At 42.6% G+C, this 19,217-nt stretch overlaps 1 protein-coding gene across 1 annotated transcript in view; it reads left to right on the top strand.

The window, feature by feature from the left end:
• Nucleotides 1-19,217, top strand: part of LOC124555172 (protein dispatched) — a 196,480-nt gene that overhangs the window by 115,877 nt on the left and 61,386 nt on the right. Inside the window, exon 6 of the mRNA XM_047128998.1 lies at nucleotides 3,078-3,298. Within this exon, the coding sequence (XP_046984954.1) occupies nucleotides 3,078-3,298 (221 nt within the window). The remainder of the gene's footprint in view (nucleotides 1-3,077; nucleotides 3,299-19,217) is intronic.

The raw sequence follows: 19,217 nt of genomic DNA, 5'->3' as shown, positions 1-19,217 counted from the left end.
TTGTCAAAATATGTGAATACATTACAGTAAACTGGAACTGCTAATATTTACAGAATTAATACACTGTCAGAATGGAACATAGTTATCCACTTTTAATAAATTTATCATACACAAAATATCTACCGTTGATTGTTGTGACCAAGTGCTATCAAAACTGAAGTCTAACAGACATTTTTACTTGGGCTGGTCAACGGTCCCTGTTAAGATATGTATCGATAGGGTAGGAGTTGCCTATCAAAAATTCTTTCGAACGCTGTTTAAACTGTACTTTATCTGAAACCAAATTTTTAATGGTTGCTGACAATTTGTTGAAGATGTATGTTCCTGAATATTGGACCCCTTTTTTTGGACCAAGTTAAGTGATTTTCGTCTTTATGTAGATTGTTCTTATTCCTAGCATTGAAGCTACTTAGGGAGCTATTGGTTGAAAATAGAGACATGATGTTCTTCAATCTACATCACAAATGAATCTTATTGCATGCTGTTGTATGCTAAAAACTTTCTCTCAGTTTGACGAGTTACCCCAGAATATGATCCCATATGACATAATAAAATGAGAGTAAGCAAAGTGTGCAAGTTTTTCTATATTTGTATCTCCTACATCTGACAACATTCTTATTGGAAATACAGACTTGTTTAGGCACTTCAGCAGTTCTGTGGTATTTCCTTCCCAACTGAATTTATTATTGATTTGTAATCCCAGAAATTTAACTCTGACCACATTTTCGATCTGTATGTCTTCGTACGTTATACAGATGCTGGAAGGAAATCTCATACAGGTTCTGAACTGTATATAGTGGGTCTTTCCAAAGTTTAATGACAGTGAATTAGCTTTAAACCGTTTATTAATGTCAGTGAAAATTTGATTAGCAGCCATTTGTAACTCTGTACATCATTTGCTTTTTATTGCAATTTTTGTATCATCTACAAACAACACAAACTAAGCATATGGCAATATAACAGATAAGAGGTCATTAATATACGCAGGAAAAAGCAGCGGACCCAAGATGGAACCTTGAGGAACACCACATGTAATAAATTTCCAGTCAGATGAAGACTGATTGCTTAGTGCACAGGTATTTCATGACGACACCCTTTGTTTCCTGTTAGGTAAGACTGGAACCATTTTGCAGCACTACCAGTGACACCATAATATTCTAATTTACTTAAGAGAATGCTGTGATTAACACAGTCAGGGGCTTTTGACAGGTGAAAGAAAATGCCAGTAGCCTCTAATTTGTTATCTAATGAATTAAGTACACTCTCATTCTAAAAGTAAGTAGCCTTCTCTGTATCGGAACCCTAAAGGAACCGAAACTGTGACTTTGACAATATATTATTGCAGTAAGTCCTGGATTTTCCATTGTTTTATGATTTGCAGTCAGATGCTCAAGAGGATGCTTGAACACAACCTTTTCAAATATTTTTGAAAAAACTGGCAAGAGTGAAATTGGTTGATAGTTTGATTCTGGAAGGCAAATTATATGAGGGTTGTTAGGTAGAGGACTTGATTTGTGCAGCTGCTGTTAGGTATAAATCCTGTCTGACCAACTGCTATATCTTCAAAGACTTTTTGCAGCCAGCCACTTTTTCACATTATTGCCACAGTGCAAAAGGAATGCTGCATGAACACCATCAAAGCTTGTGGTTTTCCCTGATTTCATGTCTTTTATGGCAGTCATTACTTCTGCAGTGCTGAATGCTAGAGAATATTCAGTTTCAGCTTTGCAAGCTGTTTTGAGTGCCTTTAATTTCTTCGTAGCTGCTATAGTAAGTGATCAGACTTGAGCGGTTTGCAAGTAATGTAACACTAACCAAAGGAGTTGCTGGGTGCAATCCAAGGTTCTGCTGCTACACTACTTCTGGTTTTTACTAAACTCCATGGTTATTTCTCACAATGCAGATGCACAAAAATTTACACAAAAACTTAGGATAAGTTGGTATAAACTAATGAACAGAGCAAAATACACAGATAGAATTCAATTCACAGAAGCATGTGAGACAAAAACTGTACTAAATCATATGCAACAAATGAAAACCGCTGCAGTTGCTGCTAGCACATTCGCTGGGCTCTGCAGCTGCAACTACAGATCAACTTTTGGGTTGAAGACATCTTTACATAAGAATTTCATTGTACAGGGCTTAATAATGGATAAATCTAGGGAAGGCTTTTATCAAGCCCTACAAGTAAGAGCCATATTGACTTTATCCTTGATTTGATTTAGTAAAATCTTGGCAGACCCAAATCAGGGTTGCTAGGTCAGGTAAGCAAGTCTGAATCTTTTTCACATACAACCAATGCCACTGTTCAGTGCATGATGCGTGGTATCAAAGTACCATTGTTATTTGCTCTTTTTCTGTGTTTGATTGAAATGTAGATTGAAGAATAAATGACTCTCTTGTTGTCACTCTAAGCATCCTATTTTTTAATGCCTTGTTCATATAATCTGTATTTGGTGGAGACCCAACAGTTGTTTCACAGTGTGTCTGAAATCTTTAAATAGAGTCAACAGGATTTCATGAGGAGAATATTAGTTTTCCTTCAGTGGTTCTATTTTAATTTCTGTGAGTACCTTTATTAACACTTTTGTGTGAAAGATGCCAGCTGGTTAAAAATCTGACAGAAAGTTTCTGGATTTCTGTGACCTTTTTGTTTGTGTCAACAGGATGAGGATCTCAGACAAGCAGTGCTCCATAATAGTTCTTATGATAGTCTTATGCTACACTTTTACAGATTTTTTTCAGCAAATTAAAGAATGCCATGTTTAGACTCTGCAATAACAGATTTTGAATGGATATTTCACTTTATATTGTTTCACAGTGGTATCCCTTAATATTTAAGCAATGATTATGTGTTACCTTACCACACAGTAAGAGGTGAATATCTTAACGTCATACCAAGGAAGAGCAAAACATGCTTACATGTTCAGAATAAATTATTATCTTTAGTTTGAATTTAAAATTAATTTTATATGTATTACAAATTCCTGGAAATATTTTAGAAGGACTTCACTCATTACTATTGTAAAATTTTCATATCTTTATTACACAATTGCACAATGTTCTGCCTATTACAGATATTGAATTCTCACGGGTTGTACTCAGCTCATTGGGCGAGAGTGGCTTGTTTAACTGGGAATCAATTCTATCTATGTGCCGAATTGAAAAGCGACTTACTGAAGGCGAAGAGTTTGAAAAACTATGTGAAAAAGTTTCAGATGAAAAATGTTGCCCTGCATGGTCTCTAGGAAATTATATAGCTCTTCTCCACAATAAATCTTCATGCTTCAATATTACAGTAAGTATAAATGTTTTGAATTTTTTAACTTGTATGATTCAAATACTGCCTGTACAGTAAGATGGTAAGAAAAACCAGCCATCTTATTTTCTGTTACATGCCAGACAAAATAACACTAGCAGAAAATTTATTTGTCATTATACCTTAATGTGTTCATTCCTTTAATTATTAAAAGTGACCATTCTTCTAATCTCTTAATAGATTCCTGTATATTTGTCGTATTAGGTATGCTGACTACAGACAAAGAGAGCCCAGTCAAGCTGAAGGGTTGTGTCTGTGTGTGTGTGTGTGTGTGTGTGTGTGTGTGTGTGTGTGTGTGTGTGTCACTGTTGTAGTTTCGAGGAATAACATCGTTCTGAAGCTTAACCAAAATTTTAATTTTTTTTTTTTATGTGCCTGTCATCCACTCAACATCTCGAATATGTGTTGAGTGCTTAACTCCTTTCATATTTGGGTTGTCCGAGTTACATGATTCACCCCGTTACCATGTGCACAATACAAAAAATTACTAGCACCTTTGCATGCTGTTATTTGCTGTAGATTTTGATTCAGTAGTCCGAGCCGTTAGTAAACTATTGGGGATTGCAAGTTAAGTTGTTCATATTATCATCCTATGCATAAACTGCTCAAAAATGTTCTACACCACCCCCATGACTTGCATAGTGTGTGTTTTTCTAATTGGAAACGTATTTCTTAATACTCTTTTGACTACAGGCAGTTGCTACATGCAGCCATCTGTATAAAGGAGGTAAAAGCACACTTGCATTCACAGTGCAGTCAGTAGAGCACGCCATGCTCCTCATTACAACAGGACAGTGCAGTTGCATGCACTATTCAGTCTGTCAACATGCCTCGCAGAGTCATTTCAAGGATTGACCTTGCACATGTTGTCACTTTATGGCAAGAAGGGTTGTCGGTGCGGGAAGTTGCCCACCGAATTAGCATGCTCTAAAGCACTTTCTTTTGAACATTAAACTGCTATCGTGAAATACGAAACATTGAAGATGCGTGTCATATTGGTGCCAGTGGTCCAAGACACCAGGTGATGACTGCTACCTGCAGTTCATCTACATTGTTACTCTGCAATTCACACTTTAAGTGCCTGGCAGAGGGTTCATCAAACCATTTTCATACTACTTCTCTACCATTCCACTCTCGAATGGCGTGTGGGAAAAAGGAACACCTAAATCTTTCCGTTCAAGCTCTGGTGTCTCTTATTTTATTATGATGACCATTTCTCCCTACGTAGGTGGGTGTCAACAAAATATTTTTGCATTCAGAAGAGAAAATTGGTGATTGAAATTTCGTAAATAGATCTCACCGCAAAGAAAACCACCTTTGTTTCAGTGACTGCCACCCCAACTCACGTATCATATCAGTGACACTCTCACTCTTATTGCGCGATAACATGTAACAGGCTGCCCTTCTTTGCACTTTTTCGATGCCCTCAGTAAATCCTGTGAAGGATCCCACACTGTGCAGCAATATTCCAGCAGAGGACGGACAAGCGTAATGTAGGCTGTCTCATTAGTGGGTTTGTCACATCTTCTAAGTGATCTGCCAACAAGGTGCAGTCTTTGTTTCACCTTCCTCACAATATTATCTATGTGGTCTTTCCAATTTAAGTTGCTCGTAATTGTAATTCCTAGGTATTTAGTCGGATTGACAGCCCTTAAATTTGTGTGATTTATCGTATACCCAAACTTTATTGGATTTCTTTTAGTACTCATGTGGATGACCTCACACTTTTCTTTGTTTAGTGCCAATTGCCACTTTTCGCACCATACAGAAATTCTCTCTAGATCTTTTTGTAATTGGAATTGATCATCTGATGATTTTACTAGACGGTAAATTACAGCGTCATCTGCAAACAGTCTAAGGAGGCTGCTCAGATTATCACCTAGATCATTTATGTAAATCAGGAACAGCAGAGGGCCTATGACACTACATTGTGGAACGTCAAATATCACTTGTGTTCTGCTCGATGATTTACTGTCTATCACTACGAACTGTGACCTCTCTGAGAGGAAATCACGAATCCAATCACACAACTGAGATGATACTCCATATGCACACAATTTGATTAATAGTCGCTTGTGAGGAACGGTATCAAAAGCCTTCTGGAAATCTAGGCATATGGAATTGATCTGAGATCACTTGTCAACAGCACTCATTACTTCATGGGAATAAATGATATTTTCTGATACTGTGTTGGTTATGTATCAATAAGTCATTTTCTTCAAGGCAATTCATAATGCTTGCATACAGTATATGCTTCAAAATCCTACTTCAAATTGGGGTCAGTGATATGGGTCTGCAATTCAATGGGTTACTCCTATTTCCTTTCTTGTATATTGGTGTGACTTGTGCTGCTTTCCAGTCTTTAGGAACAGACCTTTCGTCAAGTGAGTGGTTGTATATTCTCGCAGAAGAAGCTGAGCAGCACTGTGGTGTAGTGATTATGATACTGAACTGTTGCATGGAGGTTCATGAGTTCAAAACTCACCTGGACTGTACAATTTTAATTTCTGTACTCGGTTTGAGTACATTCTAGAACTATCCACAAATGTCAAGAATCATTATACTGGAATGTTCTGTAGCTGTATACATACTGTATGTGTTCTGGCCAGAGGCAGTTCGCTCCACGCTCTTGTATGTGCAAGTGCTGGATAAACCTTCGTTAAGTGAAGTTAGTGCTCGTCATACATCTAATTACACCGTCTTATACGTGACAATATGATTACTAAGAAAGGCATTATTGTGTCTGCGTACTCTGAAAGGAACCTGATTGGTATACCATCTGGACCGAAAGAGTTGCCATTCTTAAGTGATTTGAGTTGTTTCACAACACCTAAGATATCTGCTTTTATGTCACTCATCCTAACAGCTGTTATGGTTTTGAATTCTGTAATATTTACTTTGTTTTCTTTCATGAAGGAAATACGCAAAACTGTATTTAGTAAGTCCACTTTAGTGGCACCATCATTGGTAACATTTCCATCACTATCGCGCAGTGACGAAATTGACTGTTTTATACCACTGGTGTACTTTACATATGACCAGAATCTCTTAGTGTTTTCTACCATATTTTGAGACAATGTTTCATTGTGGAAACTATTAAAAGCATCTCGCACCGACGTCCGCACTAAATTACGAGCTTCCATGAAACTTAGCCGGTCTTGGGAATTTTGTGTTCTTCTGAATTTGGCATGCTTTTTTCGTTGCTTCTGCAACAGTGTTCTGACGTGTTTTGTGTACCATGGTGGATAAGTCCCGTCTCTTATTAACTTATGCGGTATGAATCTATCTATTGCTGCTGATACTGTGTCTTTGAATTTGAGCCATATCTGGTCTACACTTACATAATTGGCTTGGAAAGAATGGAGACTCTCTCTTAAAGGAAGGCATCAAGCGAATTTTTATCTGCTGCTATAATAGATATATTTTGCGTTTATTTTTAGTGGTTTTTGTTGATATGGTTTTGAGCCTCGCTTAAATGACCCTGTGTTCACTAACCTCTGTATCCGTTGTGATGCTCTCTATTAGATCAGGATTATTTGTGGCTAAGAGGTGAAGTGTGTTTTCGCAACCATTTACAACTCGTGTGGGCCCATAAACTAATTGTTCAAAGTAATTCTCAGAGAAAGCATTTAGTACAATTTCGGAAGATGTTTTCTGTCTGCCACCGGCTTTGAACATGTGTTTCTGCCAGCAAATCGAGGGTAGATGTAGGGCTGATGTGTTCCATGAAGACAATGCAACGGAGCTGTGTACTGGTGTTGACTCTGGACAGTAAGATACTGTCTCCCCATCATAAGTTAGGCTTCTAGGCATCCATTATGAACAAAAGGGAAAAAACCTGCAGTTCAGTGGTGTGTGAAGAAAGTGGGCAAGGGAACATGGAGTGGAAATTGGATCAGTATGTTTGACTGTCTTCACTGATGATCAGTGTAGGAGAATGATTGCTGTGGTAGAATGTGGAGGCAGTGAGGAACCATTGCATGTCTCAAGGCTACCATTGGGTTTAGCAGGGATGTCAGTCAATCATGTACTATGTATGGATTTGAGAAGCCTCTCCTTGCTGATGAAATTAATGTGAAGGCTATGCAGTATTGCGACAAAATCCTCAAACCAGTTGTCTAACTCCATAGTCAACATTTTGGTGACGAGTTCAGCTTTAGAGAAGACAATAATGGATGACCACGTCGCTCACACCTCAGCGACACCTTCCTTCAGAGTCGGAGCATGGGTAGAGGGGGAGGAGAGGGGACAGTTTCATGGAGGGGGAGTGGGGACTTGGGGACAAGCAGTAGTCAACTGAGTGGCACGTCCTGTGGTATCTGCAAACACGAATTTGATTAAGCATTCTTAGGACCAATTGAAACTTACAGTAAGTTCTTGCAGGAACCCTCCTTTTTTTTCTTTTTTTTTCTTTTTTTGTCATCAGTCTACTGACTGGTTTGATGCGGCAAATTCCTTTCCTGTGCTAACCTCTTCATCTCAGAGTAGCACTTGCAACCTACGTCCTCAATTATTTGCTTGACGTATTCCAATCTCTGTCTTCCTCTACAGTTTTTGCCCTCTACAGCTCCCTCTGGTACCATGGAAGTCATTCCCTCATCTCTAAGCAGATGTCCTGTCATCCTGTCCCTTCTCCTTATCAGTGTTTTTCACATATTCCTTTCCTCTCCGATTCAGCGTAGAACCTCCTCATTCCTTACCTTATCAGTCCACCTAATTTTCAACATTCGTCTGTAGCACCACATCTCAAATGCTTCGATTCTCTTCTGTTCCGGTTTTCCCACAGTCCATGTTTCACTGCCATACAATGCTGTACTCCAGACGTACATCCTCAGAAATTTCTTCCTCAAATTAAGGCCGGTATTTGATGCCTTTTTTGCCATAGCGAGTCTGCTTTTGATGTCCTCCTTGCTCCGTCCGTCATTGGTTATTTTATTGCCTAGGTAGCAGAATTCCTAAACTTCATTGACTTCGTGACCATCAATCCTGATGTTAAGTTTCTCGCTGTTCTCATTTCTACTACTTCTCATTACCTTCGTCTTTCTCCGATTTACTCTCAAACCATACTGTGTACTCATTAGACTGTTCATTCCATTCAGCAGATCATTTAATTCTTCTTCACTTTCACTCAGGATAGCAGTGTCATCAGCGAATCGCATCATTGATATCCTTTCACCTTGTATTTTAATTTCACTCCTGAACCTTTCTTTTATTTCCATCATTGCTTCCTCGATGTACAGATTGAAGAGTAGGGGCGAAAGGCTACAGCCTTGTCTTACACCCTTCTTAATACGAGCACTTCGTTCTTGATCGTCCACTCTTATTATTCCCTCTCGGTTGTTGTACATATTGTATATGACCTGTCTCTCCCTATAGCTTACCCCTCCTTTTTTCAGAATCTCAAACAGCTTCCACCATTTTATATTGTCGAACGCTTTTTCCAGGTCAACAAATCCTATGAAAGTGTCTTGATTTTTCTTTAGCCTTGCTTCCATTATTAGCCGTAACGTCAGAATTGCCTCTCTCGTCCCTTTACTTTTCCTAAAGCCAAACTGATCGTCACCTAGTGGATTCTCAATTTTCTTTTCCATTCTTCTGTATATTATTCTTGTAAGCAGCTTCGATGCATGAGCTGTTAAGCTGATTGTGTGATAATTCTCGCACTTGTCAGCTCTTGCCGTCTTCGGAATTGTGTGGATGATGCTTTTCCGAAAGTCAGATGGTATATCACCAGACTCATATATTCTACTCACCAACATGAATAGTCGTTTTGTTGCCACTTCCCCCAATGATTTTAGAAATTCTGATGGAATGTTATCTATCTCTTCTGCCTTATTTGACCGTAAGTCCTCCAAAGCTCTTTTAAATTCCGGTTCTAATACTGGATCCCCTATCTCTTCTAAATCGACTCCTGTTTCTTCTTCTATCACATTAGACAAATCTTTACCCTCATAGAGGCTTTCAATGTATTCTTTCCACCTATCTGCTCTCTCCTCTGCAGTTAACAGTGTAATTCCCGTTGCACTCTTAATGTTACCACCGTTGCTTTTAATGTCACCAAAGGTTGTTTTGACTTTCCTGTATGCTGAGTCTGTCCTTCCGACAATCATATCTTTTTCGATGTCTTCACATTTTTTCTGCAGCCATTTCGTCTTAGCTTCCCTGCACTTCCTATTTATTTCATTCCTCAGCGACTTGTATTTCTGTATTTCTGATTTTCCCGGAACATGTTTGTACTTCCTCCTTTCATCAATCGACTGAAGTATTTCTTCTGTTACCCATGGTTTCTTCGCAGCTACCTTCTTTGTACCTCTGTTTTCCTTCCCAACTTCTGTGATGGCCCTTTTTAGAGATGTCCATTCCTCTTCAACTGTACTGCCTACTACGCTATTCCTTATTGCTGTATCTGTAGCGTTAGAGAACTTCAAACGTATCTCGTCATTCCTTAGTACTTCCGTATCCCACTTCTTTGCGTATTGATTCTTCCTGACTAATGTCTTGAACTTCAGCCTACTCTTCATCACTACTATATTGTGATCTGAGTCTATATCTGCTCCTGGGTATGCCTTACAATCCAGTATCTGATTTCGGAATCTCTGTCTGACCATGATGTAATCTAATTGAAATCTTCCCATATCTCCCGGCCTTTTCCAAGTATACCTCCTCCTCTTGTGATTCTTGAACAGGGTATTCGCTATTACTAGCTGAAACTTGTTACAGAACTCAATTAGTCTTTCTCCTCTTTCATTCCTTCTCCCAAGCCCATATTCTCCTGTAACCTTTTCTTCTACTCTTTCCCCTACAACTGCATTCCAGTCGCCCATGACTATTAGATTTTCGTCCCCCTTTACATACTGCATTACCCTTTCAATATCCTCATACACTTTCTCTATCTGTTCATCTTCAGCTTGCGACTTCAGCATGTATACCTGAACTATCGTTGTCGGTGTTGGTCTGCTGTTGATTCTGATTAGAACAACCCGGTCACTGAACTGTTCACAGTAACACACCCTCTGCTCTACCTTCCTATTCATAATGAATCCTACACCTGTTATACCATTTTCTGCTGCTGTTGATATTACCCGATACTTATCTGACCAGAAATCCTTATCTTCCTTCCACTTCACTTCACTGACCCCTACTATATCTAGATTGAGCCTTTGCATTTCCCTTTTCAGATTTTCTAGTTTCCCTACCACGTTCAAGCTTCTGACATTCCACGCCCCGACTCGTAGAGCGTTATCCTTTCGTAGATTATTCAATCTTTTTCTCATGGTAACCTCCCCCTTGGCAGTCCCCTCCCGGAGATCCGAATGGGGGACTATTCCGGAATCTTTTGCCAATGGAGAGATCATCATGACACTTCTTCAAATACAGGCCACATGTCCTGTGGATACACGTTACGTGTCTTTAATGCAGTGGTTTCCATTGCCTTCTGCATCCTCATGTCGTTGATCATTGCTGATTCTTCCGCCTTTAGGGGCAATTTCCCACCCTTAGGACAAGAGAGTGCCCTGAACCTCTGTCCGCTCCTCCGCCCTCTTTGACAAGGCCGTTGGCAGAATGAGGCTGACTTCTTATGCCGGAAGTCTTCGGCCACCAATGCTGACTATTTATCAAAATTTAGGCAGTGGCGGGGATCGAACCCGGGACCGAAGACATTTTGATTATGAATCAAAGACGCTACCCCTAGACCACGGGTTACATTCAGGCAAAGAGTGAGACAGGCTTGAGCAGCAGCGTACCGTCCACCTCGTGGACAGGATGCCACTGACGATCCAAGCATGTTACAATAGTTAGGGTGGAGCAACATGGCAATGAATGTTAGCCAGTAGCATATTTTAATTTTACACATGTACGCATTCAAACAGGGAGCCTATGTTTCAGTTATTGTTGGTTTTTATTTCACAGTAAAGTTATTTTTTAGGGTTCTGTACCTCACTTGGCAAAAACAGAAACCTTATAAGATCACTTTGTTGTCTGTATGTCTGTCCACCAGTTAAAAACCTTTTTTCTCACGAATGGGCTGGTGTATCAAGTTCAAATTTATGTCACTTATTAAGATCTATGGCAGTAAAAAACATGGAAGCATCTAAGTCAATGCACCCCCCATGAACCATGGACCTTGCTGCTGGCGGGGGGGCTTGGATGCCTCAGCGATACAGATAGCTGTATCGTACTGCAACCATAGTGGAGGGGTATCAGTTGAGAGGCCCCCCAAGCGGCTCACCGCTCTTGGGTGAGTACGTGCTTGGGGACCACGGGGCCCCAGCCCTTGCAGCACTGCTACTCTTTCAATGCTGCTTGTCTCCTCTTCTTCTGTCCTTTTCCCCTGTCTTGGGGAGATGACTCGTGCCTCCATGGGCTCTTGAAGCTCATTTGTGTTGGTTTACTTGTAGGTCTCTTCTCTCTTGCTCTGCTCTTTCCCTGTATCGCTCTTTCCCTGTTCCTCTCTTTCCCAGTCCCTTCATTTCCCTGTCCCTTCATTCCCTTGTTCTGCTCTCCTTTTCCTCCACTGCGGCATTTGAGGCCATCCTTCCTTTCTTTCTTATCTTTTCTTCTCCTCCCTGTGTGTGCCTGACGGCCACCCACGCGTTTGACACCTAGCAGGAGACTGGGTAACGGGTAATTCCCTTCCACCGGGTTGGCATGTAGGGCCCGCATGTACCCCCTGGTAGTGGCCAGGCCAAGGGAGGGGTGATTGCCTGAGCTGTTACCTTCCTCCTCTGCCAATTGGTCCCTCCGTCTGTCGTTCGGGAGGTGGTGTGGACAATCACCTTTGGAGGGCCCCTGCTGGAAGGACCGCCCCATCAGAGACGCTGGCAATCATGGGGGACTTCTTCACAATGACTGATTTTCATTCTCTTTCTCCGAGTGTTTCCCATAAACGAAAGTGGAATGAGGCTCCTGCCTCAATGTCTCTTCCTGTTGTGTCTCAATATCCAGTAGTCTCACGTTTAGACAAAAACCAGACTTTTGCTTCTGTAAACCCCTTTGTTATACAGAAAGGCGTGGATGGCATCGCCAGCCCTGCGAAGTCATGCTCTCGTCTCCACAGTGGAATGCTGCTTTTGGAAATTGATAGTGCTTCCAGGCCAAGGAACTACTCAAGGCCCAAACCCTCCACGAATATCCTATAAAAGTGGAGGCTCACAGGACACTTAACTCATCCCACAGTGTTATCTACACCCAGCTGTTGGATGGCTTGACATAGGTCGAAATAACTAATTATCTATCGGATCAGAGCGTTACTGCTGTTCTTAGAGTTATGAAGAAGGAAGATGCCGATTTGGTGCCCACTCGCACATTATTCCTGACTTCAGATTGGTTAACGCTTCCTACCAAGATCAAGGCAGGCTATGAAGTCATCTCTGTGCACCCATACATTCCCAATCCGTTGAGGTGTTACAACTGCCACCAGTTCAATCATAGCAGAACATCATGTAAAAACACGGCCAAATGTGTCACTTGTAACAGGGATGCACACGAGGGTGCCTGTCCACCTCCTTCCCCCCGCTGCATTAATTGTCATGGAGTACATGCTGCTTCTTCTTGTTCTTGTCCCATCTATCAAGACAAGCAAGCTGTTCAGGAGATAAGAGTGAAGGAGAAGGTACCTTTTCCTGTTGCCCGGAAACTGTTGGCGAGCCGTAAACCGAATGTCCCTTTGTCTGGAAGCTACAGCACCGTGTAAACCTCTCCCCGTCCCACAAAAAATGTGGCTACGCAAACTTGTGACTTACAGTTGAGCTCAATGGTGGCAAAGTTGCCTCGCCTTCAAGCTGATATTGCTTCTCCCACTTCCCGGTCAGTAGATCTGCTACCCATTCTTCGCCCTCACTGGCGAAGATGGTTGCAAGCGAACCATCAATTCAAAAAGGATTATTCCCGGGAAGATGTTTTGCGTACCTCAAGTTCGCAGCCATCTGGCTCTTCTGCCAATCGTCAAAAGCCAAAGCAATAATCCAAAAGCAAACAGTCTTCCCCCTCTCCGACTCGCCGGCCCTCTTCGACTCGTCGGTCCTTTTCAACTGACCGACACCGGGGAAGCTCCGTTGATCCCACTGATTGATAGATGAAGCTCCTCCACCTGTGGATTCCTGTGGCCGTCCTCCCTTGACAGCTCATACTAAATTTTATGGCCCTTTTACAATGGAATATCTGTGGCCTTCAGTCTAATAGGGTGGATCTCCAGCTGCTCCTGCAATCGTAATGTCCACTCGTCGTGTGTCTCCAAGAAACCAAGCTTCGTCCTCAAGACCATTTTGCTCTCCCTCATTTTACTTTGCTCCAGATGGACCTTCCACTTAGGGTGGGGATTCCTGCTCATGGTGGGGTCATGCTGCTTCTACGAGATGATGTTTGTCATTGTCCTATCCCCTTGCACACACACCTGCAAGCAGCTGTTTTCCATCCCGAATTAACCTTCTCCCTCTGCACAATTTATATCCCTCTGTCTTCTGCTGTCACTAGGGCAGACCTGATGCACCTTATTGCTCAGCTTCCTCCACCCTTTCTACTCCTCGGTGACACCAATGCCCATCATCCTCTTTGGGGCTTGCCTGTTGCCTGCCCGAGCGGTTCTCGTTTGGTGGATCTTCTTAATCATCTCAATCTTGTGTGTTTCAACACCGGCGAAGCCACATTTCTCTCTGATTCCATGCACGCTTATTCTCACTTAGATCTCTCGATCTGCTCTGCCCAGCTCGCTCGATGTCTCGAGTGGTGTGCTCTTTCCGATACTTACTCAAGTGACCACTTCCCTTGTGTGACTCGCCTGTACAGTCATACCCCACCACAGCGGCCCGCTCATTGGAAATTCTCTCTCGCTGACTGGAGGCTATATTCCTCCTTGGCAATCTTTGGTGAACGGCCGTTTCCCAGCTGTAATGATCAGATCGAGCACCTCGTGGATGTTGTTCTCTCGGCTGCCGAATCCTCTATCCCTTGTACTACTACTTCTTCCCGTGAGGTCCCAGTCTCGGTCCCTTGGTGGACTGTGGAGTGCGGCAATGCTATTTGTGTGCGACGATGTGCGCTTCGTGTCTTTCACCGTCATCCTACGTTAATGAACTGCATCCGCTACAAACAACTACGTGTGCAGTGCCACTGCACTATTAAGGAAAGCAAGAAAGCATGCTGGGTTTCCTTCATCAGCTCGCTCAACAGTTTTACTCCGTCCTCTCTCGTTTGAGGTGGCCTGCATCGGCTTTCTGGGACTACTGCCCACTCCCCGATCCCTGGTCTGACTGTGGCTGGAAACGTCATAGTCGACCTTGTAGATGTTTCCAACGCTTTGGGTCAGTACTTTGAGGTGGTTTCAAGCTCCATCCACTACCATCCTGCCTTCCTTCCTCGGAAACAGGCGGAGGCGGCTCATGCAATCTCTTTTCTCACATTGAATCGCGAATGCTACAATACTCCTTTTACTATGAGGGAATTCGAACGTGCTCTCTCCTCATCCAGGTCTTCTCTTCCTGGGCCTGATACTATCCACGTCCTTATGCTGCAGAATGTTCCTCCTGCGGGAAAACGCTTTCTCCTCGATACCCACAACCGTATTTTGACTGACAGTGTATTTCCCACGCTTTGGCGTGAAGCTATTATTGTTCCCCTACCTAAGTCTGGTAAAGATAAATCCCTTCTTCCCAGCTGCATCCAATTTCTCTTACCAGCAGCGTTTGTAAGGTGTTGGAACACATGATCAATGGTCGATTGGTGTGGTGGCTGGAGTCACACCATCTTCTCACTAATGCTCAATGTGGGTTCTGAAAGCGCTGCTTGGCGGTCGATTATCTCGTCACCCTGTTGACATTCATCATGAATAATTTTCTGCAGAAGCGACTAACAGTGGCCATTTTCTTTGATTTGGAGAAAGCCTATGATACCTGTTGGCGGACAGGCATTGTACATACTATGCGCACATGGGGCCTTTGCGGTCGTCTTCCCACTTTCATCCGGGAATGTTTAATAGGTCAAGTTTTCTGGGTACATGTGGGTTCCTCCTTATCCCACACCTTTTCACAGGAGAACGAGGTGCCTCAGGGCTCCGTACTGAGTGTTGTCCTCTTCACCATAGCCATCAACCCCATTATGGACTGCCTTCCAGCTGGCATTTCCGGTTCTCTTTTCGTTGATGACTTTGCTATTTATTGCAGCTCACAGCAGATGCGTCTCCTGCAATGCTGTCTTCAGCGTTGTCTGGACCGTCTCTATGCTTGGAGTGTCCCAAATGGCTCCCGTTTTTCTGCTACCAAATCCGTTTGCGTCAACTTCTGGCGGTACAAGGCATTTCTTCCACCGTCCTTGCGACTGGGCCAAAATTGCTCTCCTGTTCATGGATGCAACGAAGTTCTTAGGGCTTACATTTGATAGGAAACTCAGTTGGTCTCACCACGTGTCCTACCTGGCTGCATGCTGCACCTGGTCCCTAAATGTCCTTCGTGTATTGAATGGTACCTCTTGGGCAGCTGACCGGACTGTCCTCCTCCACCTCTATCGATCTCTTGTCCGCTCCAAGTTGGATTATGGGTGCATTGTCTACTCCTCTGCACGGCCATCTATCTTATGCCATCTAAATACAATACACCATTTGGGGATTTGTCTCGCCACTGGTGCCTTCCGTACTAGCTCTGTCGAAGAGTCTCTACGCAGAAGCCGGTGAACTACCACTGTCATACCGGCGTGACATCCTACTCAGTAGGTATGCATGTCGAATTTCTTCCAAGCCAGGCAATCCACCTTTGACCCTTTTTTTGATGACATTCTTGACCGCCAGTATGTTTCTTCTCTGCGGCCCGTCCGCTTTCATTACTTGCTTCAGCAGCTGCTGTTCACACTTCCTGCCACTTTCCGAATGGGGGAGAGCCCTTCACTTCCTTGGCTTCAGACACAGGTTTGTGTTTGTTTTGACCTCAGCCCGTTCCCGAAGGATTCGACTCCCGAGCTGACCTATCGCTGCAACTTTCTCAAACTTCGCTCATGAGCTTTTTGCCCTGTATCAGACTGTTCACTATGTTTGGAGGCTCCAGCTCACTCGCTGTGTGATGTGCCCTGACTCCCTCAGTGCCCTTCAGAGTCTAGATGATTCCGATCCAGTCCATCCCATCGTTCGACGGATCCAGGACTGCCTCCATTTGTTCCCGAGTGGGGAGCCCAAGTGATGTTCATGTAGGTTCCTGGCCATGTTGGTGTGCCTGGGAATGACGCTGCTGGTGCTGCAGCCAAGGCTGCAGTTAATCTCGGTCGGCCCGCCTCTTAGTCTGTTCCCTCACAAGATATTTGTACTTTTCTCTATCGGCGTATCACATCACTTTGGCATGACCTTTGGTGCTCCCTTCATGGGAACAAACTCAGAGAAGTCAAACCTCTCCCAACAGCCTGGCCGACTTCCTTCTGGCCGTCTCGCCGTGAGGAAGTAATGTTAGCTTGGTTGCGAATAGGGCACTGCCGCTTTAGTCACTGCCACTTGCTGAGTGGCGACCCTGCACCCAGCTGTCCTTTCTGTAGCCAGCCATTAACGGTCAGACATTTCCTGATCCTCTGCCCCTATTTTAGCCACTTGCGTGTCAGGGTTGGGCTGCCGCCTGCTTTGCTGGACATTTTAGCGGATGACGTGCGAGCCGTGGCTTGGGTTTTAAGTTTTTTAAAAAGCAGTAATATGAGAAATGAGATTTGATTTCTACCTGGAGGTTGCAGTGTCTTGTCGACGTCTTTTAGATACTCTTCCGTAACATCTTGATTATTTTAAAAATTGTTTACTGGACCTCGCAATGGTTTTTTACCCTTGCGGTTCCAGCATTTTATGGTCCTATCTGGGCGCCTATGACCTTAGATGTTTTGCGTCCTAAAACCCCACAACACAAAACTGGCCTTCAACAGGTCAGAGCGTGGAATGTCAGATCTCTTAATCGGGCAGGTAGGTTAGAAAATTCAAAAAGGGAAATGCATAGCTTAAAGTTGGATATAGTAGGAATTAGTGCAGTTCGATGGCAGGAGGAACTAGATTTCTGGTCAGGTGAGTATAGGGCTATAAATACAAAATCAAATAGGGGTAATGCAGGAGTAGGTTTAATAATGAATAAAAAAAATTGGATCGTGGGTAAGCTGCTTTGAACAGCATAGTGAACACATTATTGTAGCCAAGATAGACATGAAGCCTGCACTTCCACAGTACTACAAGTTTATTTGCCAACTACCTCTGCAGATGACAAAGTGATTGAAAAAATGTATGATGACATAAAAGAAATTATTCAGATAGTGAAGGGAAACGTAAATTTAATAGTCATGGGAGATTGGAATTCGATAGTAGAAAAAGGAAGAGAAGGAAAAGTAGTAGGAGAATATGGAATGAGGGTCGGGAATGAAAGAGGAAGTCGCCTGGTAGAATTTTGCACAGAACATAACTTAATCATAGCTGACATTTGGTTTAAGAATCATGGAAGTAGGTTGTATATGTGGAAGAGGCCTGGAGACACTGGAATGTTTCGGATAAGTTATATAATACTAAGAGATTTAGGAACCAGGTTTTAAATTGTAAGACATTTCCAGGGGCAGATGTGGACCCTTACCTCAATCTATTGATTATGAAGTGTAGATAAAAACTGAAGAAACTGCAAAAAGGTGGGAATTTAAGGAGATGGGACCTGGATAAACTGAAATAACCAGAGGTTGTAGAGAGTTTGAGAGAGAGCATTAGGGAACGATTGACAAGAATAGGGGAAAGATATACAGTACAGGAAAAATGGGTAGCTTTGAGAGATGAAATAATGAAGGCATCAGAGGATCAAGTAGGTAAAAAGATGAGGGCTAGTACAAATCCTTGGGTAACAGAAGACATACTGAATTTAATTGATGAAAGGAGAAAATACAAAAATGCAGTAAATGAAGGAGACACAAAGGAATACAAACATCTCAAAGATGAGATTGACAGGAAGTGCAAAATGGCTAAGCAGGGGTGGCTAGACGACAAATGTAAGGATGTAGAGGCATATATCGCTAGGGGTAAGATAGATACTGCCTATAGGAAAATTAAAGAGACCTTTGGAGAAAAGAGAACCACTTGTATGAATATCAAGAGCTCAAATGGAAAACCAGTTCTAAGCAAAGAAGGGAAAGCAGAAAGGCGGAAGGAGTATATGGAAGGTCTATACAAGGGCGATGTACGTGAGGGCAATATTATGGAAATGTAAGAGGATGTAGATGAAGATGAAATGGGAGATATGAAACTGCGTGAAGAGTTTGACAGAGCACTGAAAGACCTAAGTCAAAACAAGGCCTCGGGAGTAGAAAACATCCCATTAGAACTACTGATAGCCTTGGGAGCCAACCATGATAAAACTCTACCATCTGGTGCGCAAGGTGTATGAGACAGGCGAAATACCCCGAGACTTCCAGAAGAATATAAGAATTCCAATCCCAAAGAAAGCAGGTGCTGACAGGTGTGAAAGTTACCGAACTATCAATGTAATGAGTCACAGTTGCAAAATACTGAGACAAATTCTTTATAGATGAAAGGAAAAACTAGTAGAAGCTGACCTCGGGGAAGATGAGTTTGGATTCTGCAGAAATTTTGAAACACACATGGCAATACTGACCCTACAACTTATCTTAGAAGATAAGATTAAGGAAAGGCAAACCTACGTTTCTAGCATTTGTAGACTTAGAGAAAGCTTTTGACAATGTTGACTGGAATACTCTGTTTCAAATTCTGATGGTGGCAGTGGTAAAATACAAGGAGCGAAGGGCTATTTACAATTTGTACAGAAACTAGACAGCAGTTACAAGAGTTGAGGGGCATGAAAGGGAATCAGCAGTCGGGAAGGGAGTGAGACAGGGTTGTAGCCTATCCCCGATATTATTCAGTATGTATATTGAGCAAGCAGTGAAGGAAACAAAA

This window comes from Schistocerca americana, chromosome X, assembly GCF_021461395.2.
Source record: "Schistocerca americana isolate TAMUIC-IGC-003095 chromosome X, iqSchAmer2.1, whole genome shotgun sequence".
Lineage (NCBI taxonomy): Eukaryota > Metazoa > Arthropoda > Insecta > Orthoptera > Acrididae > Schistocerca > Schistocerca americana.
This window is presented reverse-complemented; position numbering and strand designations above follow the sequence as displayed.